At 42.4% G+C, this 18,761-nt stretch overlaps 1 protein-coding gene across 2 annotated transcripts in view; it reads left to right on the top strand.

Moving 5' to 3' along the window:
* togaram2.L (TOG array regulator of axonemal microtubules 2 L homeolog) overlaps positions 1-15,456 on the top strand; it is a 40,678-nt gene extending 25,222 nt beyond the window's left edge. Inside the window, exons 9-20 of one of the 2 annotated variants that reach the window (XM_041562587.1) lie at positions 335-482; positions 2,570-2,746; positions 3,585-3,723; positions 4,597-4,702; positions 5,366-5,601; positions 6,283-6,441; positions 8,060-8,177; positions 9,342-9,445; positions 9,758-9,959; positions 10,819-11,035; positions 11,279-11,365; positions 13,641-15,456. In XM_041562587.1, coding sequence (XP_041418521.1) covers positions 335-482; positions 2,570-2,746; positions 3,585-3,723; positions 4,597-4,702; positions 5,366-5,601; positions 6,283-6,441; positions 8,060-8,177; positions 9,342-9,445; positions 9,758-9,959; positions 10,819-11,035; positions 11,279-11,365; positions 13,641-13,897 — 1,950 coding nt within the window. In that variant the 3' untranslated portion in view covers positions 13,898-15,456. Of the gene's footprint in view, positions 1-334; positions 483-2,569; positions 2,747-3,584; positions 3,724-4,596; positions 4,703-5,365; positions 5,602-6,282; positions 6,442-8,059; positions 8,178-9,341; positions 9,446-9,754; positions 9,960-10,818; positions 11,036-11,278; positions 11,366-13,640 lie in introns of both variants that reach the window. The other variant, XM_041562586.1, reaches the window with a different exon arrangement.
* The last annotated feature ends 3,305 nt before the right edge of the window (positions 15,457-18,761 follow it).

The raw sequence follows: 18,761 nt of genomic DNA, 5'->3' as shown, positions 1-18,761 counted from the left end.
ATAATGTGACACTTTTAGGTTTAATTACACATTTCCATAGGGGAGATTCCAATTTCCCTTTGTTTAAATACTGTGCCAGTGTCAGCAGTCTGTGGTTCTGGGAATGATGGCAGCTTCAGCCCAAGTCACTGACAACTACCCTGCAATTTGGCAACATTATTATTCACTTTGAGTTAAAAGGGTTGTTAGAGTGAGAGATGGAAGGGATGATGCCTTTTAGAAAGGGAGCAAATCCAGGGCTTATCATGGAAAAGGTCTGAGCCAGGGACTGGCCCAACTTCATTTTTGGAGCATGACTTTGAGTCATTCCCATCTCTATCTGTTCCCATTCCAGATAAATTTCACCATATCCAAGTCGGCCCAGGACAAGATGAGACAGAAGCAGCTGGAAATGGAGAATATTCTGCAGAATAAAAGGAGAAACCAGCAGCAGCTCTGGGATCGGCTTCAGCTTGTGGATCCCGGAGAAATCTGCCTGGACTGTAAGTCACCTAAACCATAAGGGAGGCCAGCTAACCAATGAGAGGGAACTAGAATGATGTACTCCTAGAATTATCCTTACTCTTTTATAGTTATTCAGGCACAATGATTCCCTCTCCAACAGAGCTTGCAATCCAAATTGAATGCTCATGGCCACAAGGAATCAACAGCGTAGTAGACAGACCAACGCGGTTAGTTTCCCTTTAAAAAGGTTGTACAAAATAAGTATTTGTTTCATTAGGTTATTCCAAGCACATGATGTACTCTTAGTTTTTCCAGCTGTATTCTCCTCTCCTGAAATGAATTCGTATATATGCACCAATCAAGATGCTTTATTCCATTTTAGCTTCAGATTCAGCTTACCAACTATTTTTGCAAGACTGATCAGTAGTGAACAGGTTTAAAACCTTGCTCTGCTATCAGTCAGCGTTCTGGATATTCACATTAGGAATGCGACAACCAGCAGGGCTTAATTTGAAGTTTGACATAACTTGCTGTGTTTAGGACTAACAACCTTTACATTGTTTAGTGCTAAAAATAATGTATATGTGATATTGCGCTTTTGGTAACTAAAAGTTTATATAGATGTATTTATAATCATGAAATATTGCACTAAAAGTTAGATAAAAAATATGTCAGACTGTATTTTAATTTTAATTAGATTCCTTTGAACCGGTCCTCTACATATCGGGTAAAGCAAATCGTATTTGATTGCGAGTAATGGCTTCCGAAAAGAGAAAAAAACCAGCGATATACTCTGATATTATACAATTTTGGATGGTTAATATATATTTATAAAAATTATGTGGTAACATACTTTTTTACTTTTTCAATACAAATATTTTAATATATCAGATAGATATGGTCTGTGGTCAAGCGATCATTTTTAGATATATTGTTACAGGATGTTTCAGCTGATTAAAGAGACAGGGGGTGGTAAACAGATGATTTTAATTAACATTAAGTGGGTGATGAAGTCATTTCCGGGCTTTAGATTTAAATGGCCGTTTGATAAAAAGTGTGTTGTGCCTATGACTATGTATCTTTGATACAAAATGTGTCAGGACTGCAATGTTTTTAATCTGCTGAAATAAACTTTAAAGGAAAACTATACCCCCCAAACAATGTAGGTCTCTATTTAAAGATACTGAGTAAAACTGCTCATGTGTAAAACCCTGCTTCATGTAAATGAACCATTATCATAATAATATACTTTTTTAGTAGTATGTGCCATTGGGTAATCATAAATAGAAAATTGCCATTTTAAAAAATAAGGGCCGCCCCCTGAGATCGTAAGATTCACTGTGCACACATACAAACCACATGTAAGGTCACATGAGCCAATTAACAGACAGAGTTCTGCCTTTTGCTTCCTCACTTCTTCCTGTTACAGTTAGTGTTGTAGTATTTCTGGTCAGGTGATCTCTGAGGCAGCACAGATAGAGTCACGAAATGGTGGTTCAAGGCAAGAGATGTAAAAGAGCAATATTTATGTAAATATATATTCCAGTTTGGTAAGATTCTTTAATATGTCATTCAATTTGATATAAACTATCTGTTGCTTAAGTATTCATTTTGGGGGTATAGTTTTCCTTTAATGGTTTTACCCTACGAGTGGACTTCTGAGTGCTTGCCAGAAATTTTTGGTTTTAAATGCACATCACCCACAGCTACGGGTTCGGGGCGATGTACCGGGGCCACTCGTCTACTTTGGTGAGTGCGGCTTTTCCCAAATCTTCTATGCATTGAATGTAAAGTATCGTGTGCCCAGCAGTGTGGGACCTGCGGTATGTACACCCAGGTCACCGGGTTTAAAGGGTGAGCACGTTTATAGTTTTGAGGAGGCAATTAGTAGTTTATATATGAAGATATGGATTTTTCACAGTGGGATTGAGATATTCCCTAAAAAGAATTGTTTATAAATAGACGCCTCATAAAAAATTGGAGGTTGGAAGTGAGCTTAAACTGTTTTGTCTAGCTCTGCTATCAGTCAGTCATGCAAATGTACAGTTTTTGGTTGAACCCCAATATTGATGTTATAAGGGTACTATTCCAAATAAAACATCATTTTTTCTCCTTCTCTTTACAGACCCTTCAACATCTGTGTCTGTCAGTCTAAATGGTGCCGCCACAATCCCAGGAACCTCGGATAAACGCCGAATCACAGCCAGTTACTCTGCAACCAAATTTGTGAGTCGAACCTCCCTACCCAGAATCCCACCTGTAAACCAAGACTCTTCAGCCAACGACATGCGGCATGCGTCAGGTAGGGGCTTATAGTATTACGTAGCTGGATATATACTGTATAAGGGTTTGTGGGTTCACCACTGATCCAGAAGACAGCAGGATGGTAGAAGAACAGCCTTGGGCAGCAGCAATGGGGTTGGGCACCCCCTATTGGTTAGGGCTAAGGGCACACATTATGGATCCTTCATTGGCAGTGTTTCTGTCGGAGGAGAGACACCAGTGATCCAATCTCTGCCATTCTACCTGTCACTGCACACATGGGCAGATGTTGGATATGAGAATTTTTGAGCCAATCTGCTCCGTGTTCACAGTGACAGGCAGACAATGTAGGCACTGGCATTTCTATGCCAGCAGAGGATCCACTACATATGCCCTTAACCCTGAGCTTGGCCACAGAGCTCTCACAAACTCAGGAGAGGAGAGACCCTAGGAGAGATTTGAGCTACTTTTCTCTCCTAAGTGGCAGAATTTTTAGCTGATCAATCTGGCTTGTAGTGTGACAGAATGGTAGTCAGGCATTCAAAATCCCCTACATATATAAGTGACAGGGGTCCAGTGCCGGGCCTACTCAGCCGGGCGCCCTAGGCAACCCGGGCAATACTTCACCCCCGCCGCTCGCGGATGCGCAGAAAATGTGCGAGTGCGCATGTGTAAACTACGTAGCAGTGCGGCCACAGCTAATGAACATAGCGGTCCGAGCTAGGGGAAGGCGTCAGAAGAGGTACGTGCCTGGCGCCCCTGTGCCTCTGCGCCCTAGGCAAGTGCCTCTTCTGCCTACCCCTAGTTCCGGCCCTGCAGGGGTCCCTTATACTCAGGGCTACAGTAGATGGAACTGATGGAACTTTATTCTCTTCCAGCCTATTCCCTGCCTGCCTACTTCCAGGATTGCTTAGAGTGGGACTCGGACTCAGAGAATGGAGGACAAAGCATTGGTCCCATGTCTCACCCTGAGCAAGGGTTGATCGAAGCCCTACGGCAACTTAACAACAAAGACTGGTGAGAGTGGAATTTTAATTATACATTGACTTAGGTATGGGCAGATGGTCTTAAACTGTGATTCCAAGCATTCCCTCCACAGTCAAAGCCTGCTGGACATCCACTTGCCCTTCTCTGCCCCAACTGCAAAGCCTACTGGTAGTGCGGGAGGCTGAGATTATTTAGTAACATGATGCAGACAGTGGTGCTCTAACATAATTTGTCTCATTAGTCGTTTTGAATGTTTTGCCTTTTTTGTCTAGTTTCTAGGCTTCTACAACCTAAAGTGATATTAACATAATAAAACTAGCGGCCGCACTGAATTTCTAACATAATACAGGTATAGGATTCATTAGCTGGAAACCGGTTATCCGGAAAGCTCTAAATTACGCGAAGGCCAACTCCCATCCAAATAATTCAAATTTTGAAAAATTATCTCCCTTTTCTCTGTAATAATAAAGTAAATAATAAGAAAGGACCTTGTACTTGAACCAAACAAAGATGCGATTAAATGCTGTTGACGGCAAAACAAGCCTATTGGGTTTAATTAATGTTTAAATGATTTTTTAGTAGATTTAAGGATTGAAGATCCAAATTAAGGAAAGATCTGTGATCTGGAAAGCACCAGGTCCCATACCTGCAATACCCTTACGTTGTGCATTATTTAAGTTATAAGAGATCACATTTCTCCGTGCAGAGTGTGCTTTCTGTTCTTTAGTGTGTCAGGGGTGGAGTTTCCTCCAAGTTCTGACAGATAGGAAGATGCTCCTGTCAATCAGAGCTGAGCACATATCACATCCTGTGGAGCAGAGGAAGTCCCACACTCAGATACACAAGAGGGTAGAAACAATACTCTGTTCAGTGTTGATATTGTGTTGGTTGTTGTGTTTATAGGGAGCAAAAGGAGAAGGGTCTCAGTAGTGTGAGGTGCCTGTCATCCTGTCACCCCGATGTACTCTACTCCCGGCTCCATGATGTCTCCACGTCAGTGACCAGAGAGGTACATTTTTGTTTGTGGAATTATATAAAGCAGCCCATATGCAGGTCTTGGCACTTGGTACAGTTTGGGATAATTCCCAATAAATATACAGAAGTTTGCCTTGTTTTGAGTAGCTTCGATCATACATTTGGCACAAGGAGGTTTTAGGTTAGTCATTCTCTCTTATATAATGGGCCTCTGATATGAAGAATATGGCCAATTTCCAGTTCCTTCTACTTTTCTTTAGAATGTACCAAGTGATTGGAAGCCAGTGATGATGCCGAGTAGCTTGTAGACTAATGAAAGCTACTGCTGGAGTGTTCTAGGTTGGCAGTGCCAGAAAGAATTGGGTTTAAAGGTCTTAAAGATCTGGATTGACCACCTTGGAAGAATAAGAAAGGCTGCTACCACCAAGTTACTGTTAGCCAATATTAAGGAATTCTAGACTTGCTGCCCCCATGAAGTCATTTAGACTACTGTTGGAAATTCTTGCAGAGTTCTTGTCTAGTAATCCCTGGCACACTGCTGCCAACCATTGGGAAGTTCTAGGTTGGTAGCTCCAAGTAGGACAAGAAGGATACTATTGACAACCATTGAGGACAACATGCATGTATGAGCAATGTTCTCAGTATATATAGTAGATGCACCACAAACACTTCATTTTGTGCAGTTTTGTAATTACAGGTCAGCAATTTGCGGTCCAAGGTGTCCCGTTATGCCATTCGAACCCTAGGTGACCTTTTTAAACACCTTAAGAAGAGCATGGACCCAGAGGTAGAGGATATTTCACGTGTTCTGCTCCACAAAATTGGGGACACCAACGAGTTTATTCGGGAGGAATCGGAAAAATCCCTCGGTATCATGGTGGAAAACGTGAGCCCATCCAAGACTTTGCCTGCGCTGATGGCTGGAGGCATCAGGTGTGTGAGGGTATCCCGCTTTGTCTCTAGGTTATAGAGCTCAATAGCACTTACCTCAATCCTGACACTTTTACCAATAAGTCTGTGTTCTTTCTGTTCTCAAAGATTTGGGTAAGAGAAGGGGTGGTCCTTGTACGTTCCTTATGGGTGGTACTCCTTTTCATTCAGATATGTATTCCCCCTGTCTATCTCAAGTGAGTTCTGCCAACAGGCACCAAGTCTACTCCCAATCTTCTGGGCTCCTTCTCTGGAGAGCAGAGAGAAGAGAGCTGTAAGCAAATGTGTCAGGTCTGTGGTGAGCAAAACACATGTTTCCTGCACATTTCTTCTTATATAGAACTGTCTTTTCTTGAGATGAGGTGCCCTGCCTGTTCTGTCCCCACATGAAGGCGAATGAAGGTATAACTAACAGTAGCTGTGTGACTTCCTACCTTCGTATCCAAGCAGTGGGGCAGACCGGACCGGCAGACGCTCAGGTTGGATGGATCCAAACAAACAGCACACTGCCAGTGTCCTCCTGTTTGGGTAGCAATCATATATGTTTCTAAATGAGTACATACATTCTCAAGAACTCAAAATCCCAGAATCCTTAACCAGCCACAGACTGTGCTTCCTGGCATGTACAGTAAGAAACCTCTATACTGACAGAATTCCTGCTTTATGCCATACTTCTTTTTGCAGCCACCGGAACAGCTCAGTTCGGAAGTGTTCGGCTAAATACCTTCTAAATGTGATGGAACAGCTGGGGGCGGAGAGACTCCTATCTGGAACCAGGGAGAGTAACGACACAATGCTGCGCACGGTGGTCAGACTGAACCAAGATAGGCAGCAGGACACCAGGTACTTCTCTATGGCTCAGGTGCAAGGGATGTTATCAGGAAATCCAAATTTTACTCTGGGGCCCAGGAAAAGTGTAACATTTGGGACATACATAGCTGCACAATATATCAGTTTCCAATCCAGGGCTACAACTCTTGGATCCCTTGGAACCATAACACCTATAATAACCCCCCCCCCCCGAAGATTTAGAGGGCAATTCCTTGTGTTACTGGTACTTTAACATACTCAGAACTAAGATAACATCTGTGTGATACCACCTTTTACCACCAGATGGTGCTTTACCTCTGAATGGACCCATTTTTCATCTATAAACATCAATGCCCAACTTAGACAGTCAGAGGGAGATTCTGATATATATATATATATATATATATATATATAGGGGCAGTGTCGGACTGGCCCACCGGGATACCAGGAAAACTCCCGGTGGGCCCAGGTGTCAGTGGGCCCTCATGCTGCTAAACATTTGGCCTATTTCATGGCCATTCCCTATTTCTATGAGAAAAAGAGGCTAAATAGATGGAATAATAGGTTACAGTATGTATAACTTGAAGAGACTAGGAGAATAGAGTTTGATTGAGGTGAGGAAAAAGAGGAAAAATAATACTTAGAGTGGGCCCCTGGTCTAAATTTTCTTGGTGGGCCCCTGGTCTAAGGTTTTTGGGTGGGCCCCGGGTGTCCCAGTCAGACACTGTATAGGGGTATATTTATCAAAGAGTGAAGTTAGGGGTCGCCACAGTCCTCTAGAGTGAAATGCCACCACTCTCCATTCATTTCTATGAGATTTTTAAAAGAGTATTTATCAATGGGTGAAAGTGAAAGTTCATCCTTTGATAAATACGCCTTTCAAAATCCCATAGAAAATGGAGAGTGGCGGAATTTCACTCTAGTGGACTGTGGCGACCTCTAACTTCACTAACTAACTTCTAACTAAATCTACCCCATAGTACAGCAACAGATGGAGGGCTCCTAGACATCAATCCTATCTATGTACTCACGCAATGAAATTCAGATCATGTGCAACAAGTACAAAGCTAAAACTGCAATGGCTGCCCTCTAGTGGTCAGAGTCAGCAGTACACAAGCAGTGGGATATGAATGTACAGTGCAGACCCCAGAACTGCATTTGTGGCCCATTTGCACAAACTTTTCATAAATAAACCGCTCTATTTCATGGACATATATAGGGAAATATTCTCAGTGTTATAGGACAGATATACTGTACACGTGGGCATATATGGCGGCACTATAAAGAATTTCGTTTTGAGAGAGTAAATGTTTATCATATACCCTTTAAATGAACGAATCCGTTAGTCCAAATGAAGCCATTATGGAACACTATCACTAATACCGAACCCGTTTTAACCGGACGTTGTACAGCCCTGCCCTACAGAGTGTCACGTTGATTAATAGGTTAATCTGGCATCTGCTTTACTGACCCTTTTCTGGGATTTGCTTCTTTTATAAATCCATTGCCTCAGAGCCACCCTGTGGCTCTGTATATAAACATATAAACAGTGGAAACTGTGTATATTTTGTATATAACCCATTCTGGCACTGAACTGTATGACTCCCAGATTATGACTAAATATACAATAAAACAATGTTTGTTACTGCAGATTCTATGGGCGCAGGATGTTCTGCCTGCTGATGGGAAACCCAAAATTTGAGAGCCAGATGGAGCGATTGATTCCTTCTCATGATCTGCGGGACCTCATAGCCACCGTCAAGCAGAAAGTATGTGACCCTCTTAGTGGCAACAACACAGGGGCAGAGTGTAATAGTGATGTGCGGGCCGACCTAATACCCGTGGGTTCGGGCCCACCTCGAACCCCCATTTTCGGGTTGTGGGTGGCTCTAGGGGTGCTTCGCCAATGAGGCAAGTTGAGGCTGTCGCCTAAGGCGGCAGCACCCCACTAGGTACCAGGGGCAGCAAAAATGCTGCTCCTGGTACTTTAAGAGGGAATTTCCGGGGGAGGGGGGGCAGCAGCAACTGCTGCTGCCTCAGGCGGCGGAGGGGCCAGGATCTCCCCTGGGTGGCTCGGATTTGGGCTCTTCTGACTGCTCTCTTTTCCAACTTCCGCTTCTATAGACGCACGCGTGCTTGCCCTGCCCCTTTTGTGACATCATCAGCACGGCGGGTTGCACGGGTCAATAAAAGGGGGGGATGCGGGAACGGGTGGAGGGAGGGAACATCACTAGAGTGAAACTATGTAATTAAAGGGATATATCTACCAATTTCCTTAAAGGGGTTGTTAACTTTTAGCTTGATGTAGAGAGGGATATTCTGAGACCATTTGCAATTGGTTTTCATTTTTTATTATTTGTGGTGTTTGAGTTATTTAGCTTTTTATTCAGCAGCTCTCCAGTTTTCAGTTTTAGCAATCTGGTGGCTAGGGTACAAATTACCCTAGCAACCATGCATTGATATGAATTAGAGACTGAAATGTGAATAGGAGAGGCCTGAATAGAAAGTAGCAACAACAAACTTGTAGCCTTACAGAGTATTTGTTTTTAGAAGGGGTCAGTGCCCCCCCCATGTGAAAGCTGGAAAGAGTCAGAATAAGAAGGAAAATAATTCTTTTAAAAAACTATAAAAAAAAGGAAAAATTAAGACCAAGTGAAAAGTTGCTTAGAAGTAGTCACGTCATTCTTTAACATACTACAAGTTAACTTTAAGGTGAACCACCCTTTAAGACTCATGGTCAATAGTATTAGAGGTCTTTAGTTTTAGCTTGTGCTGGGACACACACAGGGCTGTAGGTTGGTACCTGTTTGCCTCTTTATAAATGCTTTATATAGCCAGCTTTTCTTATGCTGTATATGTTATTGTCCAGCCTTGTAATTTGCCTCTGATAATAGAGCCTGATGCCTACTGAACTTCCTTCTAATGAATTCTAGGAAACCACTGACAGTCTTTCACAAGCCCCTTCTGCCAAGTGTCAGAGGTCTGCCCAGAAGAGCATCGCTGTGCTTCCAAAGGAAAGCCCGGCTCCAGAACAAAGGTGGGTTTTGTTCTGAATCATTCTAGGACTGTTAGAACTAGATAGGTGACTAATATATAGGGTTTTCATGTTTTTTATTGAAAACTTTACAAAAGAATATTAAAATAATTTAGACTAACCTGTCAGCCAATAATATCACACTCATACAGAAGGACAGAGACAAGAGGAAAGTGTTACTGCCTGCTCTGCTCTCATTTCCCTATAAAAATAGGAATTGGTAGCACTAAATAGGTGCATTAGGGTGTTTCATTAAAAAAAATGTACAAGTAAATCCTAACACACATGCTCACTGTCCCTTTAATATTTCAGTAGGCCAAGAGAAGTAGAACCGGAACCTCAAGAGTCCCCTGTGCCAAGACGGCAGCCTGTCCGGGCCGCGGAGGTCACAGAGCAGCTCAAGGAGCTCAGCAAATTATTAACGGCCAAGGACTTTCAGAGCAAAATGGATGGTGTGACCCTTGTTCTGGAATATTCCAGGAACAACCCGAAATTTGTCACTGCTAATATCACACAGGTCGGTGTTAAAGGGGAACTATTCTCTTTTTATAGAATTACAGATTCTTTTTTATTGTGTCTAGCAGGCCCTTATCTGCTAGCTGACATTCTGATGGGACCATGCTTATAAGCACAGAATACTGTGATTGGACAGGATGTTCAGGTGTGAAACTCATACAGTGGCCTATTATAATGGAGGAGGGCAATGGACAGACTAGGGATCCCAGCAAAACAACGGGCAGATCTCCTGATTGGCCAGTTCAACCCTGAAAATATAAATATAGACTTAAAGGAGAAGGAAAGCCATCAAAGCAATTTATTACCAATAGATTAGCCACAATAGTGAAAGCTATCACACTATATTTAATCTGTAGAATGCTTTACCATACCTGAGTAAACATCTCTAGAAGCTCTCTCTGTTTGTTTAGGATAGCAGCTGCCATATTAGCTTGTTTTGACATCACTTCCTGCCTGAGTCTCCCCCTGCTTACTCATAGCTCTGGGCTCAGATTACAGCAGGGAGGGGAGGAGGGAGGGGTGAAAATGGAGGGAGAGAGGAGCAAACTGAGCATGCTCAAGCCCTAAGTCTGGAGGTTTATGCAGAAAACAGGAAGTCTGATACAGAAGCCCATATACACAATAGATGGAAAGAAATACTGTGTTTCTTTTGACAGGGGACTCAGAGCAGCATTACTTTGAGGGTTCACTGGTATATGTAGGTGGACCTTTCTGGTAAGGCTTACTTAGTTTTAATGTTTCCTTCTCCTTTAAGACTTAACAAAAACACATTTATGAACATTTTTATAACTTATTATGGGAGTGTAGAATTTTTTTTTCATGGATTACAATAAATGTAAATATTTTTTTCCACTACACAGATTTTTGACTCCTTTAACCCACGGCTGCAAGACGCCAATAAGAAAGTCAATCAGTTTGCATTAGAGTCGGCCGTGCTCATGATCCCGCTCCTGAAGGAGAGTCTGCAACAGGTTCTGGTTCCTATGGTAACGGTGGTGACGGACAATCTGAACTGCAAGCATTCTGGGATTTACACGGCTGCGGGGATGGTGCTGGATACGCTCATTGCTAACATAGGTATCACTGCTGAACCCAACTGGGAAGGACAATCATACGGGGACAATATCCTACCAAACCTGTAAACCCAAAAATGAATGGAAATAGAATTCTAAGCACCTTTCCAATGTACATTCCTTCTAACTGTCCAAATAAACTGCTGTTTATTTTATTAATATTATTATTATTATATAATTATATGCGGGGGTATATCTGCCTCCCACAATATCATTATTCACGTTTTTATTATTCACAATTTTGCAGACAATTTGTGGTTGTTGCAGCCATTTGCCAGCAGAATCCGTTTCATCAGCGGCCGAGCCATGAGTGACATCACAGAACATCTGTCCGGTAAATTCAATAAGAAACTTATTAAATACCTAATGTATTTCTTTAAAGGAACAGTAACAACGAAAAAATAAAAGTGTTTTAAAAGAATGACAATATAATACAGTTTTGCCTTACACTGGTGAAACTGGTGTGTTTGCTTCAGAAACTCTAAAATAGTTTATATAAACAAGCTGTTGTGTAGCCATGGGGGCAGCCATTCAGGCACAGGATACACAGTAGATAAGAGATAAGTACTACTATAGTTTAAATAAACAAGCTGCTGTGTAGCCATGGGGGCAGCCATTCAAGCACAGGATACACAGTAGATAAGAGATAAGTACTACTATAGTTTATATAAACAAGCTGCTGTGTAGCCATGGGGGCAGCCATTCAAGCACAGGATACACAGTTGATAACAGATAAGTACTACTATAGTTTATATAAACAAGCTGCTGTGTAGCTATGGGGCAGCCATTCAAGCACAGGATACAGAGTAGATAACGGATAAGTACTACTATAGTTTATATAAACAAGCTGCTGTGTAGCTATGGGGCAGCCATTCAAACACAGGATACACAGTAGATAATGGATAAATACTACTATAGTTTATATAAACAAGCTGATGTGTAGCCATGGGGGCAGCCATTCAAGCACAGGATACACAGTAGATAACAGATACGTTCTGAAGAATCCCATTGTATACTACAGAGCTTATCTGCTAAAGGTGGCCATACACGGGCAGATAAAGCTGCCGATATCGGTCGTTTGGACCAATTTGACAGCTTATCTGCCCGTGTATGGGGTCTTCCGACGGGTCTTCCCGATCGATATCTGGCCACGATATAGATCGGGAAGGTTGGATTTTTAACTGACCGACCCGTCGGAGCCCCTTGGCGCATCGTAATTCGATCGTTCGACCGTACGGCCGAACGTTCGAATTACCCCGATATAGCCATGCTGTTTAGTGGCATATCGGGGAAAGATCCGCTCGTTTGGCGATGTCGCTAAGCAAGCGGATCTTTGAGTCTATGGCCACCTTAAGTATCCTGTGCCTTTTCTCCTTGTTCAGCTTTGAATGTCTGCCCCCATGGCTACACAGCAACTTGCTCATATAAACTATGTAAGCATTTTTTAAGCAAACACACCAATTTTACCAGTGCAGGACAACAGTACATTATATTTTCATTACTTAAAAATAATTTTTGGTGGTACTGTTCCTTTCAAGGTGTGGTTCACCTTTAAATTAACTTTTAACATGTTATAGAGTGGCTAATTCTAAGTAACTTTGCAATGTACCTTAATTTTCTCTTTTTTACAGTTGTTTTTGATTGTTTGCCTTCTTCTCCTGACTGTTTCTAGCTGTCACATAAGGGGTCACTGACCCCATCTAAAAAAAACAAATGTTCTGTAAGGCTATACATTTATTGTTATTGCTACTTTATATAATCATATTTTCATATATATATATTCAGGCATTTCCTATTCATATTAGTCTCCTCAGTGCATGGTTGCTAGGGTAATTGGGACCATAGCAACTGTATTGCAGAAACTTCAAACTGGAGAGCCGCTGAATTTAAAGGTGAACAACCCCAAAACACCCACACAATAATTGACTGATTCCCCTCCCCAAAATAATATGTGTTTATGTCATTAGACCAATCCTATTCTTGCGCTGATAAATACCGAGTGCTGCAGTTGTTGTGTTGTTCTTGTAGAATGCACAAGTACATACATTTTGTACACACTGACATGTAAAGGCACCCAAATTTAAAAATCTGCTCCTGCTTCTTCATTAAACGTGGTGTATTTTGTCTGTTCTTTAATTGATTACATATAACTGGTATATGCAGTCACTGGTACATCAGCTATATTTGAACTTAGTTGTTAGCTTACAGCTATTTAGGTCCTCCTATCATGAGCTTCCACTTACTCTGTCTCTGCCTAATATTAATATGCACATCTGAACCATGTGAATGTAATGATTGTATAGGTGTAAGTGGAGCTGCACTCAAGGACTGCGTTTGGGTCGGAGGGTGCCTTTTAATGTATTTCCCATAATACTCATATGTGATAGGACACACGTTCCTGATCTCCGCAGAGGGAGATGATATAAGGCAAACATTTAATTGTCCAGGCTCAAACTAAAATTCTCCTGACAGAAACCTAAATCTTTTTGTGAACCAGGGAAATCAGCCTTCAAATCGCATCCGTGTTTCTGAGGTTGAAAATACTATTGGTCCCCACTTAAGTTATTCCGTTATAGTTGGTGACTTAGATGTCTTCTTCTGACCCACAGGTCTTGTAACATCTGTCTACCCACGGAAGCCTCAAGCGGTGGAGCGCCACGTTCTACCAGTGCTTTGGTATTTCTTGTCTAACATCACAGGGAACGGTGTTTTCCCTGGACGGAATGGCAACTTCAAAGAGGTGGTCAGCAAATTGGCCAAAACCCTTTATAAAGAAATGGGACCCAGCCTTGAAGAGTACACGTCTGGCCAACCAAAACATGCCATCAAGATGCTGGCTGACATATTAGGAACACAACGGCAATAAAATCTACCATTCCAGTGTTCCTCAACCTGTGCCCTACCCCAACAAGTACAGCTTTTTGATTAACAACACCCCCCTTCAAGGCACAAGACTAAAGCTGGCCATAGACATGCAGATTTATCATTTTCTCCGACGCACGCTCGTTCGTTGCAATCTCCCGACCTTCCACTAACCGTTCAGAGTAAAATAAAGTAGTATAAAGAACAAATCAGATGACGCTGGGTCATTAGTTCAAAGACAGAAATCACATGAAAATTATGTATGAAAAATAGTAGTGACAGTCACCCATTGATATTGTCAGATAGACAATACATGCAGAGATATTATCCTTAGCCAATGGAAATCTTCTAACTTGTCTGATCTGCTAAACAACCGATCGCCATGGTATGAAAAATCTTGAGACATCCACACACTGTCCGAAAATCATACAAAACGAAGATTCCTACGATTTTATCTTTGGGTCTATGGCCAGCTTAAGAGCCACAGGTTGAAGGTCACTGCCTTAAAGAGGAGGTCCTACCACGGCACAAAGCCATATCAGTGGACCCAAGTTGGTAGAGGAAGATGGGATTTTCCTTAAAAAAAAGTCCTTTTTGGATCTAAATTGCCAGTCTTTTCCTTTGTGTCCGATGCACTTAATGGAGCAACTAATGAAGAAATGGTCAGTATTGATGAGACTCTGTATTGTTTTAATGGCCTCATAATGATCCAGCCACTATCAAATCCCTTGTGCTGGAAATAAGACTTATGGCTGAAGATTAAAGAAAACAATTGGCGTTATTTTTATAATTTATATTAAATGTAGATTTCCCGTCATCAATTCATTTAAAGGGGAGATAAATCTCATCTAGTAGTAGGTTTATTTTCCATTACATAGGATAGCTTGAGGGCATAATTTATAGGATGCTCATGTCCTGCTTCTCCTTATAAACAGCACCCTAGCCAAGGAAAGCTAAGCCCCCACTTGTTTAAGTACAAAGTGCCCTCATACCAACAGGGTGTTTGGTCTCTTTTACAACTAAACAAGCTATTGTGTATATTGATTGTATTTAGTAAATAACGTGTTGATTAATGGGAATCTGACTGCCTTCCCCTTTAACAGCAGATTTTTTTTGTTTTGTTATAAAAAAAAGCCTTTGTCCTGGTTGCAGATAAGTTTATACAGCACATTATGAAAGGTCTCTTCATCACTACAATCACTCATTCCAATATCTGTCCATAGGTACGCTAAAAACAAACTCCACCCACTTATCCAGCCTTTTGTTTGAACGTGTCCGGTTGTACAAGTCAGTAAGTGAAGTGGCCATTCCATACTTTGCTTCTCACCCCCATGACACCCTTTATTTAGATCTCCGTCAGGCTCTGATAATCCAGGCACTTTATTATAGAGAAAGAATGTAAAGAAAAAGGTTCTATATTATATTATTGTTATTCCATAAAGATAATGTCAACACAGAGGATCAATCAGAATATGTAGTTTATCATCTGTACAATATCCAGTCGTTGGCTTTACCTGTGTAAATACTGTATCGTCCTAGCATTAAAGCCATATTTTTCTACAATCTTTTTGTCGTGCCTATAATGCTCAGAGTGATGGAAGAAAGAAGAAATGGTTCAAGGTGCAGCTGCTTCGTTGTGGAAAGCAACAAATACAGCAGAAAACTGTGGTAAACCACCTAGAGAGTAGGGGTGACTTCAGTTCAGTTTTAGTAAAGCGGAACTGTCGAGCCTTCAGCTGGGTATTTCAATACATGACCCACCTAGGGCTCTTGCACTTGCTTGCACCCCATGAGGTTGTCAATGGCAACTTAAAAGGACACTATACACCCCCTTTTCAACATTAGCTGAATTATTAGGGCTTGTGCTGATGATATCTCTTTGCCAATTGTTGTAATAAAGAAAGATCTATGGTTTCCGTTATATCTGGCACTTAACAAGAATATGAAGCTACTCTCACTTTTGCACTTACTGTCACTTCTGGTTCTCAAGAACCTCGAATGAGCTGATAAGACAAATTACCAGTCCACTGAGAAGCCCCTAATAATAAGCTCTCAAAGGCTGGTGCTTTGGACTGGGTTCCAGGGCTTAGACTACAAGGGCCCCACCTTGCAACATGAAGGGCCCACCGTCACAACATACACACCCTCTCTGTCCTTTGCTGCCTCTGCTATGCTGCATATCTTTTACATTAACTTGTGATCGGGCGAGAGGGGGCCTACGAAGGTTGGGGCCATCTGAGGTATTTTCTCTGTATCTCGCTGGTCCAGTTTAACCCTGAGCATACCAGCAACAATCTGCACATCCCCCCCACCTCACATGCGTAACTTTTCCTGCGTGCCGTAGCCGGGGTCATGGAGGGTGGAAAGCAGCAGCAGTGCAGGGAGTGGGTCTGGGCTGGCGAGGCCCAACAGAGCCGCTGCCCACCGGGTTTTTTCCTGGTGCAATAGTTTTATGGCATCTCTCTGTACAGACTATGAGCAAACTTAGGGGCTGTTCCCGCCCGATATCAGCGCGCAATCGTTGCCTCTCCCCACGCAAGTTCGCTTCATATCGCTGGGGAGTGCTGCGTTCCTCACACTTTAGGATGCGGCTGGCGGCATGCTGCATCTAAAATTTCGCCGCCGTGGGCCCAGCCTCGCCACAAATCCGGGCCTGTATATAGTCACAGAACTCCTCAGTGTCTTCTAATCTCATTATAATTTACAGTAGGGTGTATAATATCTGTAACCTTGTAAGTTCAAGGAACCCAGGCCAGTTAGGGTGAGATTTGGGGTGAGCGCTGATCACTAATGATCAGTATACAATCAATTATCTATGCTTTTCTATCACTTTCTCTGTGTTAGCAAGGGGTTAACAAGGCTCAGTCAACCTATTAAAGTTGTTATTAGTACAGTATTTAGTATTAAGCCTTGAATTAGCCTGGCAGCCTGAGGTACGTGTACAGGTACAGACTTGCTATGTGAGTCATCTGAGCCAGAAATGTAGGATTTTGAGGGTTGTTGTTATTCCCTGGCATGGCCCCAATTCTGCCACTGAGCTGCCAATACAATATGTAGCAGGGATTTTATTTTCAACCTACCTTTTTATTAAAGCGACACATATAAAATCCACACTCTGCATGACTACTTAGTGGTAGGATGCTGAATGTATCCATAATAACTGCCTTCTTCTGATGGAACCATATCTGAGAGATGTGATGTTGGCGTTATGCCTTGTAAAGGGGTTGTTCACCTTTAAACAAACTTTTTATGATGTAGAGAGTGATATTCTGAGACAATTTGCAATTAGTTTCATTTTTTATTATTTATCATGTTTTTTGAGTTATTCAGCTTTTTATTCTTCAGCTCTGCGGTTTACAATTTCAGCAATCTGGTTGCTAGGGTCTAAATTACCCTGGCAACCATGCATTGATTTGAATAAGAAACTGGAATGTGAATAGCAGGGGGCCTGCTTAGAAAGATGAGTAATAAAAAATATCAATAACAATACATGTGTAGCCTTACAGAGCAATTGTTTTTCAGATGGGGTCATTGACCCCCATTTGAAAGCTGGAAAGGGTCAGAAGAAAAAGGCAAATAATTCAAAAACTATAAAAAAGAAAAAGTGAAAACCAATTGGAAAGTTGCTTAGAACTAGCCATTCTATAACATAATAAAAGTTAACTTAAGGGTAAGGGCACACCTGGAGATTCGGGGAGATTTAGTTTCCTCTTCTTTGGGGCGACTAATCTCCACAAACTGCTTCCCCGTGTCTTCCACCTGCGCCAATGCACTTGTGGCTCTTCAATTTCTGAAGTCGCCCGAAGTTTCCTCACGAGTAAACTTAGGGCGACCTCGGAAATCGAAGTGCTGCGAGTGCATTGGCGCAGGCGTTTTTTTCATTAAAGCTGGCAGAAGACATGGGGAAGCAGTTTGGGGAGATTAGTCACCCTGAAGAAGCGGAGATTTGTCGCTAGGGTGACTAATCTCCCCGAATCTGCTCGTGTGGCCTGACCCTAAAGGTGAACCACCCCTTTAATAGGGAAAAGAGCTGGGCACATCCAATTAGAGGATTTTTACCTATTGTGGCACCTACCCTGGTTCAACAATCAAATAATCACAGGTGCATATTGAAGTCATTTGGAAGCAGGTCGCATAAATGGACTGATTTTCAAACCTGCCCAACAGATATATGGCTGAACTCTGGCCTAATACCGGTCAGGCCAATAAGATGCCAACCCACATGACAGGTGCTGACAATGTTGGGGGAGCAGTATAAACTAGTGTGTATGAGATTGCCGAAGTTTATAGTGTATATCATCAACTAGAGTCCTGCAGCAGGTTGGGTACCTGTGGGTTACCCGCAAAAAAAAGCAGGCATTCTGCAGAATGAGGGGAGGTTTTTCAGGTGAGCGTATAGATGCAGGTATAAATGGGTCTGCGGGTCATCTAAATTTCTTATGTTATGTATTTAGGGTTGCCAATTTTATGTCTGGCTGAGACCGGGCGGGGGGCGCATCCATGACGTCAGTGGGCGGACCCGTGACGTCAGTGGGCAGGGCCGATCACCGTGTCAATCGAGGCAATCCCGCCTGGTTTTCCTTATTTGGAAAACCGGGCAGGAAGTATAGACCCGGGCAGCCCCTCAAAATACCGGGCTGTCCGGGTCAAATCCGGACAGGTGGCAACCCTATATGTACTATTGTCTATATTTTACTCCTTTTAAACTTGCTTCTGTCCCCGCCCCCTCTTTTGTTGATGTCACTTCCAGTTTGCTACAACATCACTTCCTGTTTGATCGGCGGGTTGCGGAAAGGGTTGTGGATAAGGCAGTTCCGGGTCCAGATCGGGTAGCAAGCTGCGGGTTGCAAATTCGGGTCGGGTCCGCG

Source organism: Xenopus laevis, chromosome 5L (assembly GCF_017654675.1).
Source record: "Xenopus laevis strain J_2021 chromosome 5L, Xenopus_laevis_v10.1, whole genome shotgun sequence".
NCBI classification, from domain to species: Eukaryota; Metazoa; Chordata; class Amphibia; order Anura; family Pipidae; genus Xenopus; species Xenopus laevis.
This window is presented reverse-complemented; position numbering and strand designations above follow the sequence as displayed.